Raw genomic sequence first — 20854 nt, 5'->3', positions numbered from 1 at the left:
GGCTGGAGTTGTGTAAAGCGTGCCGCCATTGGACTCTGGAGCAGTGGAAATACGTTCTCTGCAGTGATGAATCATACTTCACCATCTGGCAGTCCAACGGACTAATCTGGGTTTGTCGGATGCCAGGAAAACGCTACCTGCCCGAATGCATAGTGCCAACTGTAAAGTTTAGTGGAGGACGAATAATGTTTTTCATGGTTCAGGCTATGCCCCTTAGTTCCCATGAAGGGAAATCTTAGCGCTACAGCATACAAAGATATTCTAGACGATTCTATGCTTCCAACTTTGTGGCATCAGTTTGGGGAAGGCACTTTCCTGTTTCAGCATGACAATGCCCCCGTGCACAAAGCGAGTTCCATACAGAAATGGTTTGTCGAGATCGGTGTGGAAGAATTTGACTGGCCTGCACAGAGCCCTGACCTCAACCCCATCGAACACCTTCTGGATGAATTGGAACGCCGACTGCGAGCCAGGCCTAATCGCCCAACATCAGTCCCCGATCTCACTAATGCTCTTGTGGCTGAATGGAAGCAAGTCCCTGCAGCAACTTTCCAACATCTAGTGGAAAGCCTTCAAAGAAGAGTGGAGGCCGTTATAGCTGCAAAGGGGGGGACCAACTCCATAATAATGCCCATGATTTTGTAAAGAGATGTTCGACGAGCAGGTCTCCACATAGTGTATGTTTCTGATGTATCCCAATCCACAACATAGATTCAAATGTTCTTTATCATCAAGTTTATCCTGTTAACGTGATAGAACTCTGCCAAAAAATGCCTCAACAATCACTCCTGATGGACCTGTCTGTGCTTGCTACGCTGAACTAAGCCCGCAATCTTGCCTGGCAGCCACAAGCCCTGATAACAGAAGGAGAGAGGGATGGAGAGAAGGACAGAGACAAAAAAGGAAGAGAAAATTGAGAGAGGATGAGAGGTGAGGGGTAGAAATAGCCTTTAGAGTGATTATACGGTATTATTAACACTATTAGGGAAATATAAACATGCAATAACTCAGAGAGTGTAACTCCATGAAGGCAATGTAGGTCATCTGGAGAGCTGGATAAAGAACATACAATAGGCCATCATCGAACTCTGTCTAATCCAATATATCTCTATGATCTAGTCTGGTTTGATCTGATTCCAGATCCCTATTCTCAGCCAGTTCCCACCACATGCCAGCACATTCATCAAAGCCTCATCTCTCTCTCTCTCTCTCTCTCTCTCTCTCTCTCTCTCTCTCTCTCTCTCTCTCTCTCTCTCTCTCTCTCTCTCTCTCTCTCTCTCTCTCTCTCTCTCTCTCTCTCTCTCTCTCTCTTTCTCTCTCTCTCTCTCAAAACTGTTGACAACCTTTTCTCTAAAGATGTGCTCTACAGAACCAGCCCACTGCTAACTACACACACAGAGATTAAAGGAGAAACAATGCAAAGCATGGCACTTTTCTTTTTTTCCAAACTGGAGTGGCTGCTATAAAGGCAGGCATTGTGTTCCATCGAGCATGCATGGATCTTTCCCTCACACATGAAGGAATCTTTTTTGATGGGGATATGGGAGGGGAGCCATCGAGTTGAATAGCAGAAATGTTGGAGGGAGGTAGGGAGCTTGTGGCTTGCTGAAGGCATGCGAGTATGGGCAATAGCGGGACATATTGTTTCCAAACCCGAAGTCCCACGACTGTCCCAGGAGACAAACAAATCCGTCACTCAAACACGTTGATGACAATCTGGGAGAATTGGGGAATTTGGGAATTTCTTCCCTATTTTCTTCCCCTAGTCAAGACAGAGAAACTCCTAAACATCAGCTGTAGTGTAGTACAAACTTCCTCGACACAACAACAAGATATTACCTCCGTAGACATCCTATGGTAGCTTATGTAAAAATATAATCTCACTACTGTCCAAACATACCATTTGGAGGTTTCATCATGCATATGAAAACACGTGGGACAATATTCTCCACAGATTCTCTACCCATGGGCATGAATTTCCAATGAAGAGACGCTTTGTACGCTTCCGAAATGCTGATGCGTCGGAAATAAATAGCAATTAGAACAGAAATGAATAGTCTCGTATGGAGTAAGGTAATGACTGCATGCCTGTTCCTTCCTACCCAGAGGATTACTCAACACTGGCATTAGAACTGAGGTGGGCTGTTCCTTCCTACCCAGAGGATTACTCAACACTGGCATTAGAACTGAGGTGGGCTGTTCCTTCCTACCCAGAGGATTACTCAACACTGGCATTAGAACTGAGGTGGGCTGTTCCTTCCTACCCAGAGGATTACTCAACACTGGCATTAGAACTGAGGTGGGCTGTTCCTTCCTACCCAGAGGATTACTCAACACTGGCATTAGAACTGAGGTGGGCTGTTCCTTCCTACCCAGAGGATTACTCAACACTGGCATTAGAACTGAGGTGGGCTGTTCCTTCCTACCCAGAGGATTACTCAACACTGGCATTAGAACTGAGGTGGGCTGTTCCTTCCTACCCAGAGGATTACTCAACACTGGCATTAGAACTGAGGTGGGCTGTTCCTTCCTACCCAGAGGATTACTCAACACTGGCATTAGAACTGAGGTGGGCTGTTCCTTCCTACCCAGAGGATTACTCAACACTGGCATTAGAACTGAGGTGGGCTGGAGAGAGAAAGAGAGACAAAAAGACAAACACACAAATACCCTGGTGTTGCTGAACAATCCATCAATTCTCTTACAAATGCCATATCTGCTCACATGGCAGATTTACTATAGCATCCTACTCCTTGTAGTTTATGATTCTTGTAATAAAATATTCACTCTCTCCATAAAATGTAAGCAGTCTCTGCCTGAGACCTGATGTGTTTCTGACCCGGAGATGTTTCACTCTGAGAAAACATCTCTGTAATCATCTGTTCTAATATGCACACTAGCATACTACCTAGAATGAAGCAATGTATTGGGCACATATTCTAGCTAAGTGGTATGTTAGTATGGACATTGGAACGTAGCCTACATGTCAGGGAACAGGGTAGAGAGGACAGGACAGTAGTTCTAGTAGTAGGCACCATGTACAGCCTACTATAGGAAACCAAGTGGCTGCACATAAATACTTGGCATTTCAGGGAACATATATTTATGGCAACAATTGTACTCTGCAATGTCCCTTAGCGCTTCACAACTGGATGTGGCTACAGCCAAACAGCACCTTCTGTTTTTAGAGCGAGGCCACAGAAATGTAGCAAACTACCATGGGAAGAGTTTCAGCATGTATCTTTTAGGCAGCCTTTACCAGATACCTTAAATCAGATGATATAAAGAAGATTCATGATACTTGCGCAATATCCACAATGCAAGGATATGCCTACAACAATTCAATTCAAGAACGCAAAGGTAAAAATGTCGTCCCCTATGAATGATGCACTCCGAGTCAAACAGATCAAGAGATATGAACATCTGCCTGTTATAACTCCACTGTGTGGTCGATATGAATGTTCTTGCATATGTTGAGTCTTGACAGTGTTTGCAACATGTGTACCAGATGTTGTTACAATACGAATATACTTGACTGATTTATATGCATTTATGTGCCATACCCCGCTCATGTGAATGTTTATTGGTCAATAGCGGGGTTAGGGGCATGACCTTTAAAAGTTTGCATTTTCAATCGCCATCTGGCCAATCAGTGTATTTTTGTAAATGCCAGATCTCTATGGCAAGACGCATCATTCACCCAAGTTTAGTCAAAATCAGGCCAGTGCTGTCTGACATATGTGATGTGATGAACATACGCACTTACTAACGCGTGGAGACAGAGCCACAGGCCCCTCCTCGATTTCATTGTGGGGGACAGTCAAGAAGTTGCAATAGTCTACGTACCGAGGAGCTAGGGTCAGTTTGTTATATCCAGTATAATTCTTCTGTCTTATCTGGTGTCCTGTGTGGAAGTATGCTCCCTAAAATTCTCTCTCTCTCCCTCCCCTCCCGGATGGATCTGAACCCTAGGACCATGCCTCAGGACTACCTGGCCTGATGATTCCTATCTGGACCCAGTCCACCTGGTCGTGCTCCAATTTCAACTGTTCTGCCTGTGGCTATGGTGTCACGACTTCTGCCGAAGTCGGTTCCTCTCCTTGTTCGGGCGGTGTTCGGCAGTCGACGTCACCGGTCTTCTAGCCATCGCCGATCCATTTTTCATGTTCCATTTGTTTTGTCTTGTTTTCACACTCACCTGGTTTCAATTCCCTAATTACATGTTGTATATGTTCCCTCTGTTTCCCCCATGTCCTCGTCGGGAATTGTTTATTGTAAGTACGTGTGCATTGTGTACCAGGTGCGATACGGGTTTTGTGCCCATGTGTTTGTTGTTTTTTGTATGCCGGTAGTTATGTTAATTAAACGGCTCCGGCTATTTACCAAGTTCTGCTCTCCTGCGTTTGACTTCACTGCCACCAGTTACTCACCCCTTACACATGGAACCATTACCTGTTCACCAGATGTGCTACCTTGTCCCTGACCTGCTGTGTTTGTCTCTCTCTCTTTCAATTTAAAAAAAATTCAATTCAATTTGCTTTATTGGCATGATGTAACAATGTACATATTGCCAAAGCTTACTTTTGATATTTACAACTTGAAAATAATAAGAATCAAAATTGTCAGCAGGACAACAGTAACAACAATAACCAAGGGTAAAAATAACCATACATTGAACAATAACAATAAGCATACAGTAGAGGACATGTCCCTCAACTTATGGCAGGCAGCAATGTAGTGCGCTGCCAACCCACAGCTCTCTGCGTCCTCCCCCAACAGGATGGGTAGCCTACTCTCATCAGAAAGGTCTTTGAAACCTTGAATGAGTGTTTCAAATTTGGGGAAATGACAGTCTCTAATTGTTTTATATTTTTTACATTTTGTAAGGAAATGCAGCTCCGTCTCAGGTTCTGCTGTTGTGCAGTGGTTGTGCAGCCTTTCCTCTACAGGGAGCCAGGTTTTCCTGTGTCTACCCGTCTCAATGGCAAGGCTGTGCTCACTGAGCTTGTACTTGTTTTTCTAAGGTTTTGATCAGTAACCATGGTCAAATAGTTTGCTATGGTGTACTGTCAATTTAGGGCCAGATAGCACTGCATTTTGCTTGTGCTTGTGTTTCCCAATAAGCAATGTAGTTTTGTTTTGATTGTGTTGTAATTTGGTTTATTCTGATTGATTGGATGTTCTGGTCCTGGGGCTTCAGTGTGTTAGTAGAACAGGTTTGTGAACTCAGCCCCAGGACCAGCTGGATGAGGGGACTTTTTTCTTTGCTCAGCTCTTGGCATTGCAGGGCTTGGTAATGATATGAGAGGGGGTCACTGTATTTTAGATGTTTCCAAAACTTAATTGCTCTTTTTTGAGTTTTTATTATTAGTGGATATTGGCCTAATTCTGCCCTGCATGCATTGTTTGTAGTTTTCCTCTGGACATGTAGGAGAATCTTACAGAACTCTGCATGCAGGGTTTCAATGTGGTGTTTGTCCCATTTGCTGAAATCTTGTTTTACAAGTGGACTCCACACCTCGCTGCCATAAAGTGCAATTGGTTCAATGACCCATTCAATTAGGTATTTCAATTTGAATTCGTTTTTTTAATGGCGTAGAATGCCCTGCGTGCTTTCTCTCTCAGTTCATTCACTGCCCCATTAAGGTGTCCAGTTGAGCTTATTTTTAAACCTAAATAATTGTAGTGTGTGCAGTACTCTATATATTTTGTACCAAATGAGAACTTTGGTCTAATTCCCAGAGATCTGAATATTCTCTGGAAAGTCATTATTTTCGTTTTTTTGTGGTTTACTGACAGGGCCCAGGTCTGGCAGTATTGCTCTAGCAGGTCCAGGCTCTGCTGTAGGCCATGTGCTGTGGGTATCATCTGCGAAAAGTAGGCATTTAACCTCTGAATTGTGGAGCCTAACACCAGGGGCTGAGGATTTTTCTAGAATAGTGGCCAATTCGTTGAAGTAAATATTGAAGAGTACAGGGCTCAGATTGCAACCCTGGCAAAGGCCCCGCACCTGGTTAAAGAATTCTGTTATTTTCTATTTATTTTCAATTTTAATGCTGCACATATTGCCAGTATACATTGATTTAATTATGTCATATGTTTTACCCCCTACACCACTTTCAATAACTTTGTAGAACAGTCCTGTATGCCAAATAGAATCAAATGCTTTTTGGAAGTCGATAAAGCAAGCGCATATTTCGGTATTATTTTGGTGTACATGTTTATCTATCAGGGTGTGTAAGGTGTAATATGATCAGTCGTGCGATGTTTTGTTATAAATCCAATTTGACTTTTACTCAAGACATTGTGCTTATTAAGGAAGTTTAGAACTCTTACATTTATAATACTACAGAAAACCTTCCCCAGGTTACTGTTCACACAAATGCCTCTGTAATTGTTAGGGTCAAATTTGCCTCCGTTGTTAAAGATTGGGCTTATGAGTCCTTGATTCCAGATGTCATGGAAATAACCTACACGCACGATCAAATTAAACAGTTTTGATATAGCCAATTAAAACAGTTTTGATATAGCCAATTAAAATTTTGCACTCGTGAGTTTGAGCATCTCATTTAGGATGCCATCAGGTCCGCATGCTTTTTATAATTTGAGGGACTGAAGTTTCTTATAGAGCTCCTGGTCAGTAATTGGGGAGTCCAATGGATTTTGATTGTCCTTTATAACTTTTTCTAATCCATTAAACTTCTCATGAATTTTGCATTGTTCTGCATTTGTGTCAATTTGAACGGTGTTGTAGAGTGTTTTAAAATGGGTTGTCCATATGTCACCATTTTTTATTGCTAATTCCTCTTGTTTTGATTTTTTTTCTTCCAATTTTGCCAGAAGTTTTTTGTGTTTATGGACTCCTCAAATAGTGTCAGCTGCTTGCTGTTGTACTGTGCTTTTTTGGTTCTGAGTGTACGTTTATAGAGTTTTAAAGTCTCACAGTAATGAAGGCGTAATTCACCATTATTTGGGTCTCTGTGCTTTTGGTTGGATAGTGTTCTAATTATTTTCCTTATAATTTTCCAATCTGCATCAAACCAGTTGTCATCTGTGGTCTTTTTTGTTTATTTTTTTATCAATTTCAATTGTGCTTCTTTTGCCATTTGCCTGAATATATAGTTGATGTTTTTTACTGCTAGATTGATGCCTTCTTTACTTTGAGTGAATGTGCTATCCAGAAAGTTATCTAAGAGTGTTTGGATATTTTGCGCAAAGGAACACATCTTTTTCTGTCAGTACAAGTTCTTTTTTCAGTTTTAACCAAATGTTATATTTACCAATTTTGAGGGGATCATTTAGATTTTGTATTTCGGATTTGTACCAAATGATCAGTCCTCCAGAGTCTCTGCCTCTATTGACAGAGCTGTGTTTCTGTGATGGCACAATTACATCTCTGTAGCCTGTGGGACAGTGAGTGACACCATGTCTCCTGCAGAATGATGACATCAACATCTTTAAGTCTCTCTCTCTCTCATTATTTGACCCTTCAGGTCATCTATGAACATTTGAACAACTCTCATAATCTTCAACCTGCACAGCCAGAAGAGGACTGGCCACCCCCCAGAGCCTGGTTCCTCTCTAGGTTTCTTCCTAGGTTCCTGCCTTTCTAGGGAGTTTTTCCTACCCACCGTGCTTCTACATCTGCATTGCTTGCTGTTTGGGTTTTTAGGCTGGGTGTCTGTATAAGCACGTTGTGACATCTGCTGATGTTAAAAGGTCTTTATAAATAAATTGTATTGATTGATTGACATACTTCTTTATGTGATAGAACCAAGTGATATATTGAGGGTTACTACAGCCATTGCATCACAAGAAAGCACACAACCTACTGAAACAAAGTGATACTACAGATCTAGGAGTTGAGACACAACCCGTCGCCAATGATAAGAATACAACACAAATCATTTCCACAGTTACAACATGCGATGAAAAGTCCTGCTGCACGTGGCTGTTTAACTTGGTCTGGTTTCCACTCGGTGGACTAGTAAACTGCTGGTAAACTCTTAATAACATACAACATAAAGCATGTTGAAGGGTTCATTTAAAATCTGTCTCTGAAGAGAGAGCAATATATTTAAATAGTTGTTGATATAGTCCTAAAGTGTTATGCATGTCAGCAATCAAGTTTTCAAGATATATAACTTTCAAAATACTTAAATACATCCGGTATGATGCATTTGCATCATATGATGCAAAACGCAGCCTCATATGATGTAAAATGCATCATACCGGCTGTTTTCCTTTAATGCAAATAGTTCCATTGATAATCACAAAATCTGATTGTCATTGTTTCCATCTGGGTCATGTTCAGTAGAACACACAGTTTTCATTGGACAAACTCAGGTAAGTACCTCTCCATTTCAAAACGTCAAAACATTTGTACCTGGGACAAGCAGGAGGGGTATATGTCCTAATATGTACACCGTACAGGGGGCTAAACAGTGAGCAGCATCAAAGGCTTCCCTCCCTACTCTCCTTCTCTCTAACACCAGTGAGATATATGACTGTTTATTATAGGCCACATAGAACAAAGGGAATCTGCAATAGGCAGGGTACAATGACAGTCAGGGTCAGTGGTTGAGGTTGGTCAGTCTAACCTAGTAACAAAGAGAATGAGAAACAGTACATTTAATTTGTCTAAACTGAGATTATCTACTTAACTAGATAACTGGCCCCACAAGTTTGGATTTATTTAGAATTTTCACGAATCATTGTAAAAACCATTCAAAGCTTTCAAATCATAACAGAAATCTAAGAATAGATTAATGAACAGCATTGGTAAATGGGATACAGCCAATGGATGTGGCCTCCCAGACAGAATAAAAGGTTTCCACTTTTGTTTTTGCACATGGCTAAAAGTGTTGTTTATTTAACTAAAGTTATGGTTGACATGTACAGCTAAAACGGGCTAGTACGATGGTACTTTCTCATCAAACTCTCCGAATAACATAAGCAAAAGCACCTATGAAAAGTTATTGTCTGATTTTAAAATAAGGTGGAAGAAAATAGGGCTTGAGAAAGTCAACAGATGGACGTGTTGTGTGAACTGTGAACCATATAAGAGACTGCATCTCTTCATGGAAGGATTCCGGAAAGACAGAGTGACAGCAAGAGGAAAAAGATGACAAACAAAGAAGGACAGCTAGAAGAGGTTGACCACGACGGTTCTGAGTGTCACTATATGTGGACATCCTGTGTGGCCGACAGAGGAAGCATTTCCTGTAGGGCTGAGGCCAAGGCCAGGGTCCGATAGTGGCCTCTGTCACTTTCATATAAGGAACCGAAGGATATAAGGGACAGCACAATGATCTCTGTGTGTAGTTCGGGAAACCCGTCCAAGAGATCAGGATGCAACAGACTAAAATGCAAACGGGACTTTTAACATTTACTAACAATAGATGCAGATGTTTTAAACATTAAATTAGAGATTTGATATGTACAATGATCTCTCAACTAAATGGTCACTTACGCTTCTGATGCTGATGTTACAAGTGCAACTATTTCTGATTTACAATTAATCATTCTGTAGGAATAATAGGAGTGTCAAACCAACCGACAACACGTTCCGCAAGCAGCAGAAATAAAAACACTGGTCAAAACGCAGATAAAGCAATGATATCAATATTGACATGGTCTGCATGACCTGGAAGAGTTTTTGTCATTCCTTCCTCAGCTGATGGTGTGCTCAAAACACACAGGCTCAGGGCCCTGGCCCAGAGCTATCCGTTTTGGACCACAGCCACTCTCTGCTGCAGGCTAAACACACCACCTGCTCCACTGTGGGGAACAGCAGAGCTACAGAACACAGACTCACAGATCGTCATACCCTTTGTGAAAGCCACATACATGTGTCATAATGCTTTATAACTTATTTATACATTTTCAATTGATTTAAAATGGCCATTATTCAGTTAATTGTGATCATTATGCGATGATAAGACTGTATAATGGGTCATACATTCTTATGACAAGTCTTACAATGCATTATAGCCTCTTCATAATACCTGTTGGTCATTACGATATGGGATATGTTTTGCTGTGTGACTGATTCCTCACCACTGCACTGACATCACTGAACAACTCATACCAGCACATACTGGAACTACAGTGATGTAGCTCAGTGGATAGAAGAGGAACGCTATAATTATTGGATTAACGTTTCCATACAAAATAATGTCCTTCACATGCAAAACACAAAGCGCTATCTAATACATGCACGACCAGCAAGGCAAGCTTGACTAAAACTAAACCCCTGGCTTAGATGCCAGGTCAACCGTTAGGGAGTGAGTCATTCTTTCTCCGGCTCCGATATTTCCTTACTACCATTAGGGGATAGGGCAGGGGGAGTTTGAGAGTTAGAGTGGTACCATGGTACTCCAAATGCGGGTCATTGCTCAAAAGTTCCGTTGATTTTGGCTGTTTGTTTCCCAAAGACACAGAGCTCTACAGGAATTTCAGTGCTGGCCGGCACAAAAAGCTCTTTTCAATGTCCATAATCCCCCAGAGGAGAGAGGGAATGGACTAGGCGACTGGACCGTCCACCACTGCACTAGGTTACAGGGCCCAGCCGTCCCACTCCGTTGCCCCACCACACATGCTGATACAGACAGCACATGGCCAGGGAAACCCCCAGGGAATTATTGGACAATGTGTGTGAGAACAGAGCTGACCGACAGCCTTTGGGAAACAGATATCCTAGCCACGTGATGTAAATAGAGAATAATCGAGAGAGATAGAGTGAGGGGAAACCATGTTGATCAGTATACATATCTGGTCTCCAAATGTAAAATTTCTACTTTCCATTTCCACAGTCCAACTGTTTTTGTAAAAAAAATTATGTTTTAATGAATTATTTTGTTCCTTATTTTTTAAACCTTTTTTTATTTTTCTCCCCAATTTTGGTCTTGTCTCATCGCTGCAACTCCCCAACGGGCTCGGTAGGCAAAGGTAGAGTCATGCATTCTCCAAACCATGACCCGCCAAACCACGCTTCTTAACACCAGCCAGCTTAACCCGGAAGCCAGCCGCACCAATGGGTCGGAGGAAACATCGTTCAAGTGACAACCGAGATCCGCCTGCAAGCACCCGGCCCGCCACATGGAGTTGCTAGGGCGTAAATAAAGCCCCCCCAGCCAAACCCTCCCCTAACCCGGACAACGCTGGGCCAATTGTGCGCCGCTCTATGGGACTCCCAATCACAGCCGGTTGTGATACAGCCTGGGATCGAACTCAGATCTGTAATGACGCCTCTAGCACTGTGATGCAGTGCCTTAGACCACTGCACCACTCGGGAGGCCCCCAACTGTTTTTGTTATACAATGAGAAATAAAATGACAATCAGTTACACTACTTTAATCTAAGCTTCTGAGCATGTCTTACAACATGCCAACTATGAATCTCACTAAAGTATCCAATTCTTTCTTAACTCATTTATCCATCTATACATTTCTATGTTTACAGCTCTATGCTCCCTCTTACCTTTGGTACAACCTGGATTTTAGTATGGAGCTTTGACGCCAGGAGTACTCTGACCCCAATGTTAGCTGGACAGAGATAATGCTCCATCTCTCAGGTCAGTGTCCTCAGCTGGTCAGTGGGCAGAAACACCGGTGCCATGGCTTTCTGGATCCTCAAAACAGGCTGTCCCAGGACTTGCTCGGTGTACACAGAGTTCCTCTTTCTTCAACTGAAAATTCTCCAAATGGAAACGACAGCAGGCAAATGCAGCACTTTCCTCTCTCTAAGTGAGTCAAAAGTCTGTAACTTGATACCAGCCAGGTGACGTTTGGCTGGAGTGCCAACTGCTGCCAAACTCTTTGGTACCAGGCTGTGCCTCTCCAACAGTATTTTGACTGACGTATTGGTCTATTCATTAATCTTGCAGTCCCTCTTAAGAAATAAAAACAGACAAAGAGGTGTGGCGAGCCAGGAATTTGAATGTGGTGCTGCCAGAATAAGCTGAGTAACAAGTACACAAGGCCCTGTGTGTCAGGGCAACAAAACAGCAGCCACCCTCCCTCCTTTTAGGAGTTGAAAGGCAGCCCTTTCACACAATATGCTGCTTGTCAAGAGTGTCACAGACCTACCCTCCCCTCTCTCCCTTTGACTCTCACTTTGTCCTCCTCATCATCAAGTGGCAAATGTCAGTCAGTTACAAGAGAGAGGTCTTCACAAATTAGTTCAGAAACCCAGTCTGGTCTATAAAGGAAAAAGGGAAAAGTGTTGACTGTTGTTGTTGCTAAGGACAGCACTATGAGAAGACGGAGTAACAAGGAAGAGGTGGAAGCAGGGTGGGGGGAGGAAACGACGGTGTGGGATATATCCCTTTGAGTAATGGAAACTGCTCCTCTGGATGGAAGGACAGCCATCCTCTTCTCCCCCTCCACTACATTCAAGAATCTCCTTCCCAAAACAACTCTATTTCTGTAAGGTTGTTCTTTTCTTTTCTCAGTCAACCATGTCTTCTTTTTCTTTGTGTTCTTGAACGTAGCCCTGTTTCTTTGTGTTCTGGAACGTAGCCCTGTCTTTCATTTTTGTTAATTGATTTCACCTGTGTTTGTTTCTCACCTGGTCTCATCAGCTCCATATTTAGTTCAGTTCTTTCTGTTTGTATGGTTGTGAGGTATTGTTTGTTTTTGACTGCCTACCTGTGTTTGACCATTGTTTGCCTGCGACCACGATTCCTGCCTTCTGCGAAGGCTTAATAAACATCTGCCATGCTCTGCGTGTGACTCTACACCCTTTTCTCCCTGAGTATTCATTACAATTTTGAATTGTTCATGTTCAGACAACATGCAGAGTGAAATCACAGATTCCAACCTGGTGAATATGAATTGAAAGGCTGCAATATATAAAAGTACTCTAGCTCTTGTTTTGGACAAGCATCTTGTGTTCATATGTAGTCAAATGATGTGGCCTATAATGAGACATTTTCCAGACAAGTAGCCAGAGAGAGAGTGGTTTCTTTGGACAAAGTGACAACAGGTTCCCTGTTCAACTGCGGTAAATGTTACCAGTGACTTACATGATGACATCTCGTTTGGACCGCCAACCATGTGTTACCGTGACAACACATCTGGAAAACACCCCAACGATTAGTCTAGCGTGTTCTCAGATAATGCACCAGTAATAATGATGACCAGCTAATGTTGGGTTTCATTGATTGTGAACTAACTACCACCAAACAAATCTGTGAATCTTAATATGGTTAGCAGAGGCTTTTATCTAAAGCAACTTATATAACTGTCAATTTTGACAGTGTGTGTATATCTGGACCAAGAAGGAATGGAACCCACAACCCTGGTGTTGCTAGCCCCATCCTCTACCCCTCTGACCCATTGGAACCACCAATTCGAAGATATCGTTGTGAAGACTTAAGATCAGCTCACTTCCCAAGTCCTTGCAAACAGGAAATAACCGACTATGAAATAGAAAAAAGATTTCAAAGGACGATTCAGTCTGAAACTGAGAATGTCTTTGTTTTGGATGAAGGGCTTGCCTCGAGGCGAGGAAAAAAAGACCAAGACTGAGGAAAGGAAATCACATGAGGAAAGACCTTCAGGAAAGGTCATCCAGTCTGCAGTATCTATACAGATAGATATCGCCTGGTAGTGTGTGAAGCCCAGATGTTGCAGCTGTTGGAAAGGCCTGAGGTCCCCGGAACACACAGCTGTTTATAACAATAACACTCTCTCACAGACAGGTATCCTCACAGCTTGGGAAACTACTCATTAGATAAAAGGAAGACAAATATACTATACTGAACAAAAATATAAACGCAACATGTAAAGTGTCGGTCCCGTGTTTCATGAGGTGAAATAAAAGATCCCAGAAATATTTCATAAGCACAAAAAGCTTATTTCTCTCAAATTTTGTGCACAAATTTGCTTACATCCCTGTTAGTTAGCATTTCTCCATTGCCAAGACAATCCATCCACCTGATAGACGTGGCATATCAAGAAGCTAATTACGGCACGATCATTACACAGGTGCACCTTGTGCTAGGGACAATAAAATGCCACTCTAAAATGTGCAGTTATTTCACACAACACAATGCCACAGATGTTTTGAGGGAGTATGGAATCGGTATGCTGACTTCAGGAATGTCCACCAGAACTTTTGCTAGACTTTAATGTTAATTTCTCTACCATAAGCCGTTTCAGAGAATTTGGCAGTACGTCCAACCGGCTTCACATCCACAGTCCACGCGGAACCACGCCAGCTCAAGACCTCCACATCCGTCTCCTTCATCTGCGTGGTGGTCTGAGACCAGCCACCGGACAGCTAATAAAACTGTGGGTCTGCACAACCAAATCATTTCTGCACAAACTGTCAGAAACCGTCTCAGGGAAGCTCATCTGCGTGCTCGTCATCCTCACCAGGGTCTTGACCTGACTGCAGTTCGGTGGCATAACCGACTTCAGTGAGCAAATGCTCACCTTCGATGGCCCCTCGCACGCTGGAGAAGTGTGCTCTTCATGGATGAATCCCGGTTTCAACTGTACTGGGCAGATGGCAGACAGCGTGTACGGCGTAGTGTGGGCGAGCGGTTTGCTGATGTCAATGTTGTGAACAGAGTGCCCCATGGTGGAGTTATGGTATGGGCAGGCATAATCTATGGACAACGGACACAATTGCATTTTATCAATGACAATTTGAATGTGCAGAGATACCGTGACGAGATCCTGAGGCCCATTGTTGTGCCATTCATCCGCTGCCATCACCTCATGTTTCAGCATGATAATTCACAGCCCCATGTCGCAAGGATCTGGACACAATTCCTGGAAGCTGAAAATGTTCTTCCATGGCCTGCGTACTCACCAGACATGTCACCCACTGAGCATGTTTGGGATGCTCTGGATCGACGTGTACGACAGTGTGTTCCAGTTCCGGCCAATATACAGCAACTTCGTACAGCCATTGAAGAGGAGTGGGACAACATTCCACAGGACACAATCAACAGCCTGATCAACTGCGAAGGAGATGTGTTGCGCTGCATGAGGCAAATGGGGGTCACACCTGATACTGACTGATTTTTTTTATCCATGCCTCTACCTTTTTTTAATGGTATCTGTGACCAATAGATGCACATCTGTATTCCCAGTCATGTGAAATCCATAGATTAGGGGCTAATGAATGTATTTCAATTAACTGTAACTCAGTAAAATCTTTGTAAAATGATGCATGTTGTGTTTATATTTTTGTTCAGTGTATATGACAGCTAGTGCTCTATTGTATACAATATATAAGATATATCTGTAAAAAAAAAATCCTATAACATCTGGTTTATGTACTTCCCATTTCATGTTTATTTAAGAGACAGTGAGGAAAGACATGGACGTAAGGAGGAGAAAGTGTGTTACTGTGTTAGAAGGGCATTGGCCAGATTTGACCTCACACCAACACCAGCATACATATGCCCTGAAGGAAGCGCCATGAACCGCTTGAGCACACCTTAGTAGACCACTTATTTCTGTTCTGTCAATACTGTGCATTTCTCTAACGGTTTAAAGGGGATCATGCATCTTATTAGACCAATATGGACTATCAAAAAGGTTCTTTCCAGGAAACTCTGAGTGTATGATCCCATTCAAGGTAGCCAGCAGCAGTAATTAACAGGCCAGTGCACAGTACCCACAGCAGAAGTGGGACTGGTGGAACAACACAGTAACATTTGACACAGTACAGAGGACACACTGAAAGACTGGCTGAGTGATTACAACATGGCCCTGATTTCTGTGAGAACAGAACAGAACAAGCTTTCATAACAAAGGAGTTATTATTGCAGTTTAAGTCCGTTTCTAGGGAGCATTTCTCTCTCTGCAAGGCCCCCACAATGTGTCTGACCCACTGCAAAACAATTCTCTCACTCCCTCCCTCTCTCTATTTCTCTCAATAGCATCCACTGTTTAAGGAGTGGGAAGAAGAAGGGACTAAACGTGGCAATGACTGTTGCCTCTGTAATGGGTCTGTGCCTGCCCTCTCCCTCTCTCTCCCTGTCTCTATCCCATGTCTCCCACTCTCTGTCTTTCTCTCTCCACCTCCCTCTATCCTCCTCTCCTTCTCCCCACTCTGAAAAGAGAAGCTGCAAAGAGACTATGAGAGAACAGTTAGAAGAGGCAGAGGTACACAGACATGATCATTGTCTGTTGGTCTCCATCGTAGCCAACTAGCAAAGCATTACCTAGTTAATCTGCCCTGTAGATCTCAGCTTCCAGTGTGCAGACTCAGGGGAGGACAACCTAGGCTTGTATTGTGTCTGTCTGGGGCTCTGATAAACCAAGGACAGTCAGAGGACCCACTCCTGGAGGTTGGCATTGACACAAACAACCAGATGGTGTCCAAATAAGGAACAATGATATCCAACCAAGAGTGACTATACAAATTCCCCCACAATCTCTATGAATTACAACATTTTGTTATAGATTTAGTTAAGTTTGTTTAAACCCTTTATAATTCAATAATAAAGTATCCCAAGATCATATGATCCACTAATTTGTTCATTCATTCATGATTCTCCTTCTTTTAAACCAGCAACAGCAAATAAAGAATAAACTATATTGAATAACATGCCAATAGACCAACTCTCGCCAAGGAACCTTTAGAACAATGACAGATGTACACATGCAGCCAACACAAAGTGAGTATTGTGTCTCACCTGGAGTCTTTCAGACACCACTACTCTCCCAGCTGATTGTCAGTCTGAAAAAGTCAACCCTTCTAACAAAGCATAATGGAAGTTTACTTTACCTGAGGGCAAGTTTCCAGTAACAATGAGAGAAAAACGGCAGGACTGAGCAAACACACAGCTTGTCACAAAGAGGGCACCACTGTCGGTCTTCTTCATGTACAGCAAAACCCAAACAAAAAAGCCTGGATGGAATCCAAAAGGGGGAGAGCGAGAGGTGCAGCAGGAGTTTTTTTTTTGTGGTCAGTCGCTCCGATGTTTGAGAGGCTCTCCCTGTCCTAAACACACTCTCTAACATCACACTGTCATGACAAAAAGAGTGACAAAGCAATGTGTCCTGTGCTCTGCTCTGCTGACACGGTCTGCCCCCCCCCCCCCCCCTCTATCTCTCTCATTCTCCCTCCCTCAGTTTTCCTGTGCTGTCAACCACTCCTAGCAAGACACAAGGCAGTCATTCTTCTGGCTAAAGAAATCCTTACTTGTTCTCACAAAGCCTACAGAAACAAGTTCACCTTGAGTCACTGGCATATTTTGGAGGAGGTTGAAATTATTATAACCATTAGATAGATGCATGCACTCTTCACTGAAACAGCCCCAAAGATGCATCCAATTAGTTATTTTGACCTACTGTGTTCCTGAATTTTAATACCAGATACTTCACGTCTTCAACATAAAATAAATAACTATATTTATTCCTTAAACTTTTATATTGCAAACTCTATATTTTTTTGCAGCTAATATAGATTGTCAAATATGAGCAAGCGACCAAGTGTCACTGAGAAAAACAGTAAGTGGTGAAAACAGCATAAAATATAAGAACTAGTTGGGGCAGTTATTAATCACATAATGTCTATTATTGTCAAAGTGAACATAAACTGCAGACGTCCGCCTTTTGTAGATGCAGAGCGCCTCGGACTCAGCTGTCATAATTGGTTCAAGCTGTCATGGCTGACCTAACCAGTGATGCTGCTGCTTGTCAGCCTGGCTCTAACACAGACAGAATACAAACACCCAAACAACATAGCCACAAATATAGCTCCTATAGCCTCATAAAAAGCAATTTTCCTGATAAAAAATATACATTACTGTTGAAAAGTTTGGGGTCACTAGGAAATGTCCTTGTTTTTGAAAGAAAATCTACTTTTTTGTACATTAAAATAACAACAAATTCATCAGAAATACATCGTAGACATTGTTAATGTAAATGACTTTTGTAGCTTGGAAATGGCAGATTTTTTATGGAATATCTACATAGGTGTAGAGAGGCCCATTATCAGCAATCATCACCCCTGTATTCCAATCGCACGTTGTGTTAGCTAATTTAGCTAATGCTAATTGATCATTAGAAAACCCTTTTGCAATTATGTTAAGTCACTTTCTTCTGAACCTCGTCAGTCTATTCTTGTTCTGAGAAATGAAGGCTATTCTATGCGAGATCTTGTACAACGCTGTGTACTACTCCCTTCATAGAACAGCGCAAACTGGCTCAGAACAAGAATAGACTAATGAGTTTCAAAAGAAAGTGCTTTGTTTCTGGCCATTTTGAGCCTGCAATAGAACCCACAAATGCTGATGTTCCAGATACTCAACTAGTCTAAAGAAGGCCAGTTGTATTGCTTCTTTAATTAGCACAACAGTTTTCAGCTGTGCTAACATAATTGCAAAATGGCTTTCTAATGATCAATTAGCCTTTTAAAATTATAAACTTGGATTAGCTAATACAACGTGCCGTTGGAACACAGGACTGATGGTGGCTGATAATGTGCCTCTTATTTAGATATTCCATAAAAAATCAGCCGTCTCCAGCTACAATAGTCATTTACAACATTAACCATGTCTACACTGTATTTCTGATCAATTTCATGTTATTTTAATGGACAAAAAATTAGCTTTTCTTTAAAAAACAAGGACATTTCTAAGTGACCCCAAACTTTTGAACGGTAGTGTATATATACAGTACCAGAGTACCAGACATATACAGTACCAGACACGTTCTCATTCAAGGGTTTTTCTTTATTTGACTATTTTCTATAATGTCTAATAATAGTGAAGACATCAAAACTATGAAATAACACATATGGCATCATGTAGTAACCAAAAAAGTGAGAAACAAATCAAAATATATTTTATATTTGAGATTCTTCAAAGTTGCCACCTTTTGCCTTGATGACAACTTTGCACACTTTTGGCATTCTCTCAACCAGCTTCATGAGGTAGTCACCTGGAATGTATTTCAGTTAACAGGTGTGCCTTGTTAAAAGTTAATTTGTGGAATTTCTTTCCGTCTTAATGGTTTGAGCCAATCAGTTTTGTTGTGACAGGGTAGGGGTGGTATACAGAAGATAGCTCAATTTGGTAAAAGACCAAGTCCATATTATGGCAAGAACAGCTCAAATAAGCAAAGAGAAACGACAGTCCATCATTACTTTAAGATATTAAGGTCAGTCAATCAGGAAAATGTAAATAACTTTGAAAATTTCTTCAAGTGCAGTTGCAAAAAAACATCAAGCGCTATGATGAAACTGGCTCTCATGAGGACTGCCACAGGAAAAGAATACCTCTTCTGCAGAGGATAAGTTCATTAGAGTTACCAGCCTCAGAAATTGCAGCCCAAATAAATGCTTCATATCGTGGCTTTATTCATACCTGTGTCCTGCGCCTGACTCCGCCTTATTCCATTCACCTAGAACATTGACAACAGGACAATGACCCAACACACCTCCAGGCTGTGTAAGGGCTATTTGACCAAGGAGAGTGATGGAGTACTGCATCAAATGACCTGGCCTCCACAATCACCCGACCTCATCCCAATTGAGATGGTTTGGGATGAGTTGGCAGAGTGAAGGAAAAGCAGCCAACAAGTTCTCAGCATATGTGGGAACTCCTTCAAGACTGTTGGAAAAGCATTCCAGGTGAAGCTGGTTGAGAGAATGCAAAGAGTGTGCAAAGCTGTCATCAAGGCAAAGGGCGACTACTTTGAAGAATCTAAAATCTATTTTGATTTGTTTAACACTTTTTGGTTTCTACATTATTCTGTATGTGTTATTTCACAGTGTTGATGTCTTCATTATTATTCGACAATGTAGAAAATATAAAAAATAAAGAAAACCCCTTGAATGAGTAGCTGTGTTTTTTACTGGTACGGTATATATTGAGACGGAAATGAAAGTGAAATTCAATGAAAGATGGAAAAGCATCAGCAGGCAGGCAGAAGTGGGTCAGATATTTGGAAAGTCCTTTCAAACATGGAGAAGTAATTTAAGATGGAGAGAACTATTTGCCTACAAAGTTAGCTGTGGATTGGAAAGCAGCGGCACTCTTCCATCAACCTTGCGTGGTCTGTACTTCGCTAAGTCTAAACCGTTTATTTAAATGTAATTACTCTCCCCACAGAGATAGGCTTGCACAGAGCCAAATTCCCCCCAAAACCACTGTGTGTGTGTGTGTGTGTGTGTGTGTGCGTGCGTGCGTGCGTGCGTGCGTGCTTGCGTGCATGCGTGCGTGTGTGTGTGTGCAAATGATGAGTAATTATTTTGAGCTTGAACTAGGGAATGAACATCTGCATATGTATTGTAGGTATGGCAGACAGTCCCTGTATCAAAAAGATGAATAATAAATGCTACTCTGCCCATGTACATTACACAGATATTAGACTTGAGATGAGAAAATAAGGTTTACCTCATTATCTCTTTAACCCCAATTAATGATTGTTGTATTGACCAATACTGTCTGAGTTCCTCTCCTCATCCAGGTGGTTGTATTAACCAATACTGTCTGAGTTCCTCTCCTCATCCAGGTGGTTATATTGACCAATACTGTCTGAGTTCCTCTCCTCATCCAGGTGGTTATATTGACCAATACTGTCTGAGTTCCTCTCCTCATCCAGGTGGTTGTATTGACCAATACTGTCTGAGTTCCTGTCCTCATCCAGGTGGTTGTATTGACCATTACTGTCTGAGTTGCTCTCCTCATCCAGGTGGTTATATTGACCAATACTGTCTGAGTTCCTCTCCTCATCCAGGTGGTTGTATTGACCATTACTGTCTGAGTTCCTCTCCTCATCCAGGTGGTTGTATTGACCAATACTGAGTTCCTCTCCTCATCCAGGTGGTTGTATTGACCATTACTGTCTGAGTTCCTCTCCTCATCCAGGTGGTTATATTG

At 42.1% G+C, this 20854-nt stretch overlaps 1 protein-coding gene across 7 annotated transcripts in view; it reads right to left on the bottom strand.

Moving 5' to 3' along the window:
- The window catches only part of LOC139548926 (pleckstrin homology-like domain family B member 1), a 94997-nt gene extending 83276 nt beyond the window's left edge, over positions 1–11721 (bottom strand). For 2 of the 7 annotated variants that reach the window (XM_071358892.1, XM_071358895.1), the window contains exon 1: positions 11482–11717. In XM_071358892.1, the coding sequence (XP_071214993.1) occupies positions 11482–11568 (87 nt within the window). In that variant the 5' untranslated portion in view covers positions 11569–11717. Of the gene's footprint in view, positions 1–11481 lie in introns of all 7 variants that reach the window. The other 5 variants (XM_071358891.1, XM_071358893.1, XM_071358896.1 and 2 more) reach the window with 5 other exon arrangements.
- Positions 11722–20854: the final 9133 nt, after the last annotated feature.

The sequence above is a fragment of the Salvelinus alpinus genome, chromosome 22 (genome assembly GCF_045679555.1).
Source record: "Salvelinus alpinus chromosome 22, SLU_Salpinus.1, whole genome shotgun sequence".
NCBI classification, from domain to species: Eukaryota; Metazoa; Chordata; class Actinopteri; order Salmoniformes; family Salmonidae; genus Salvelinus; species Salvelinus alpinus.
This window is presented reverse-complemented; position numbering and strand designations above follow the sequence as displayed.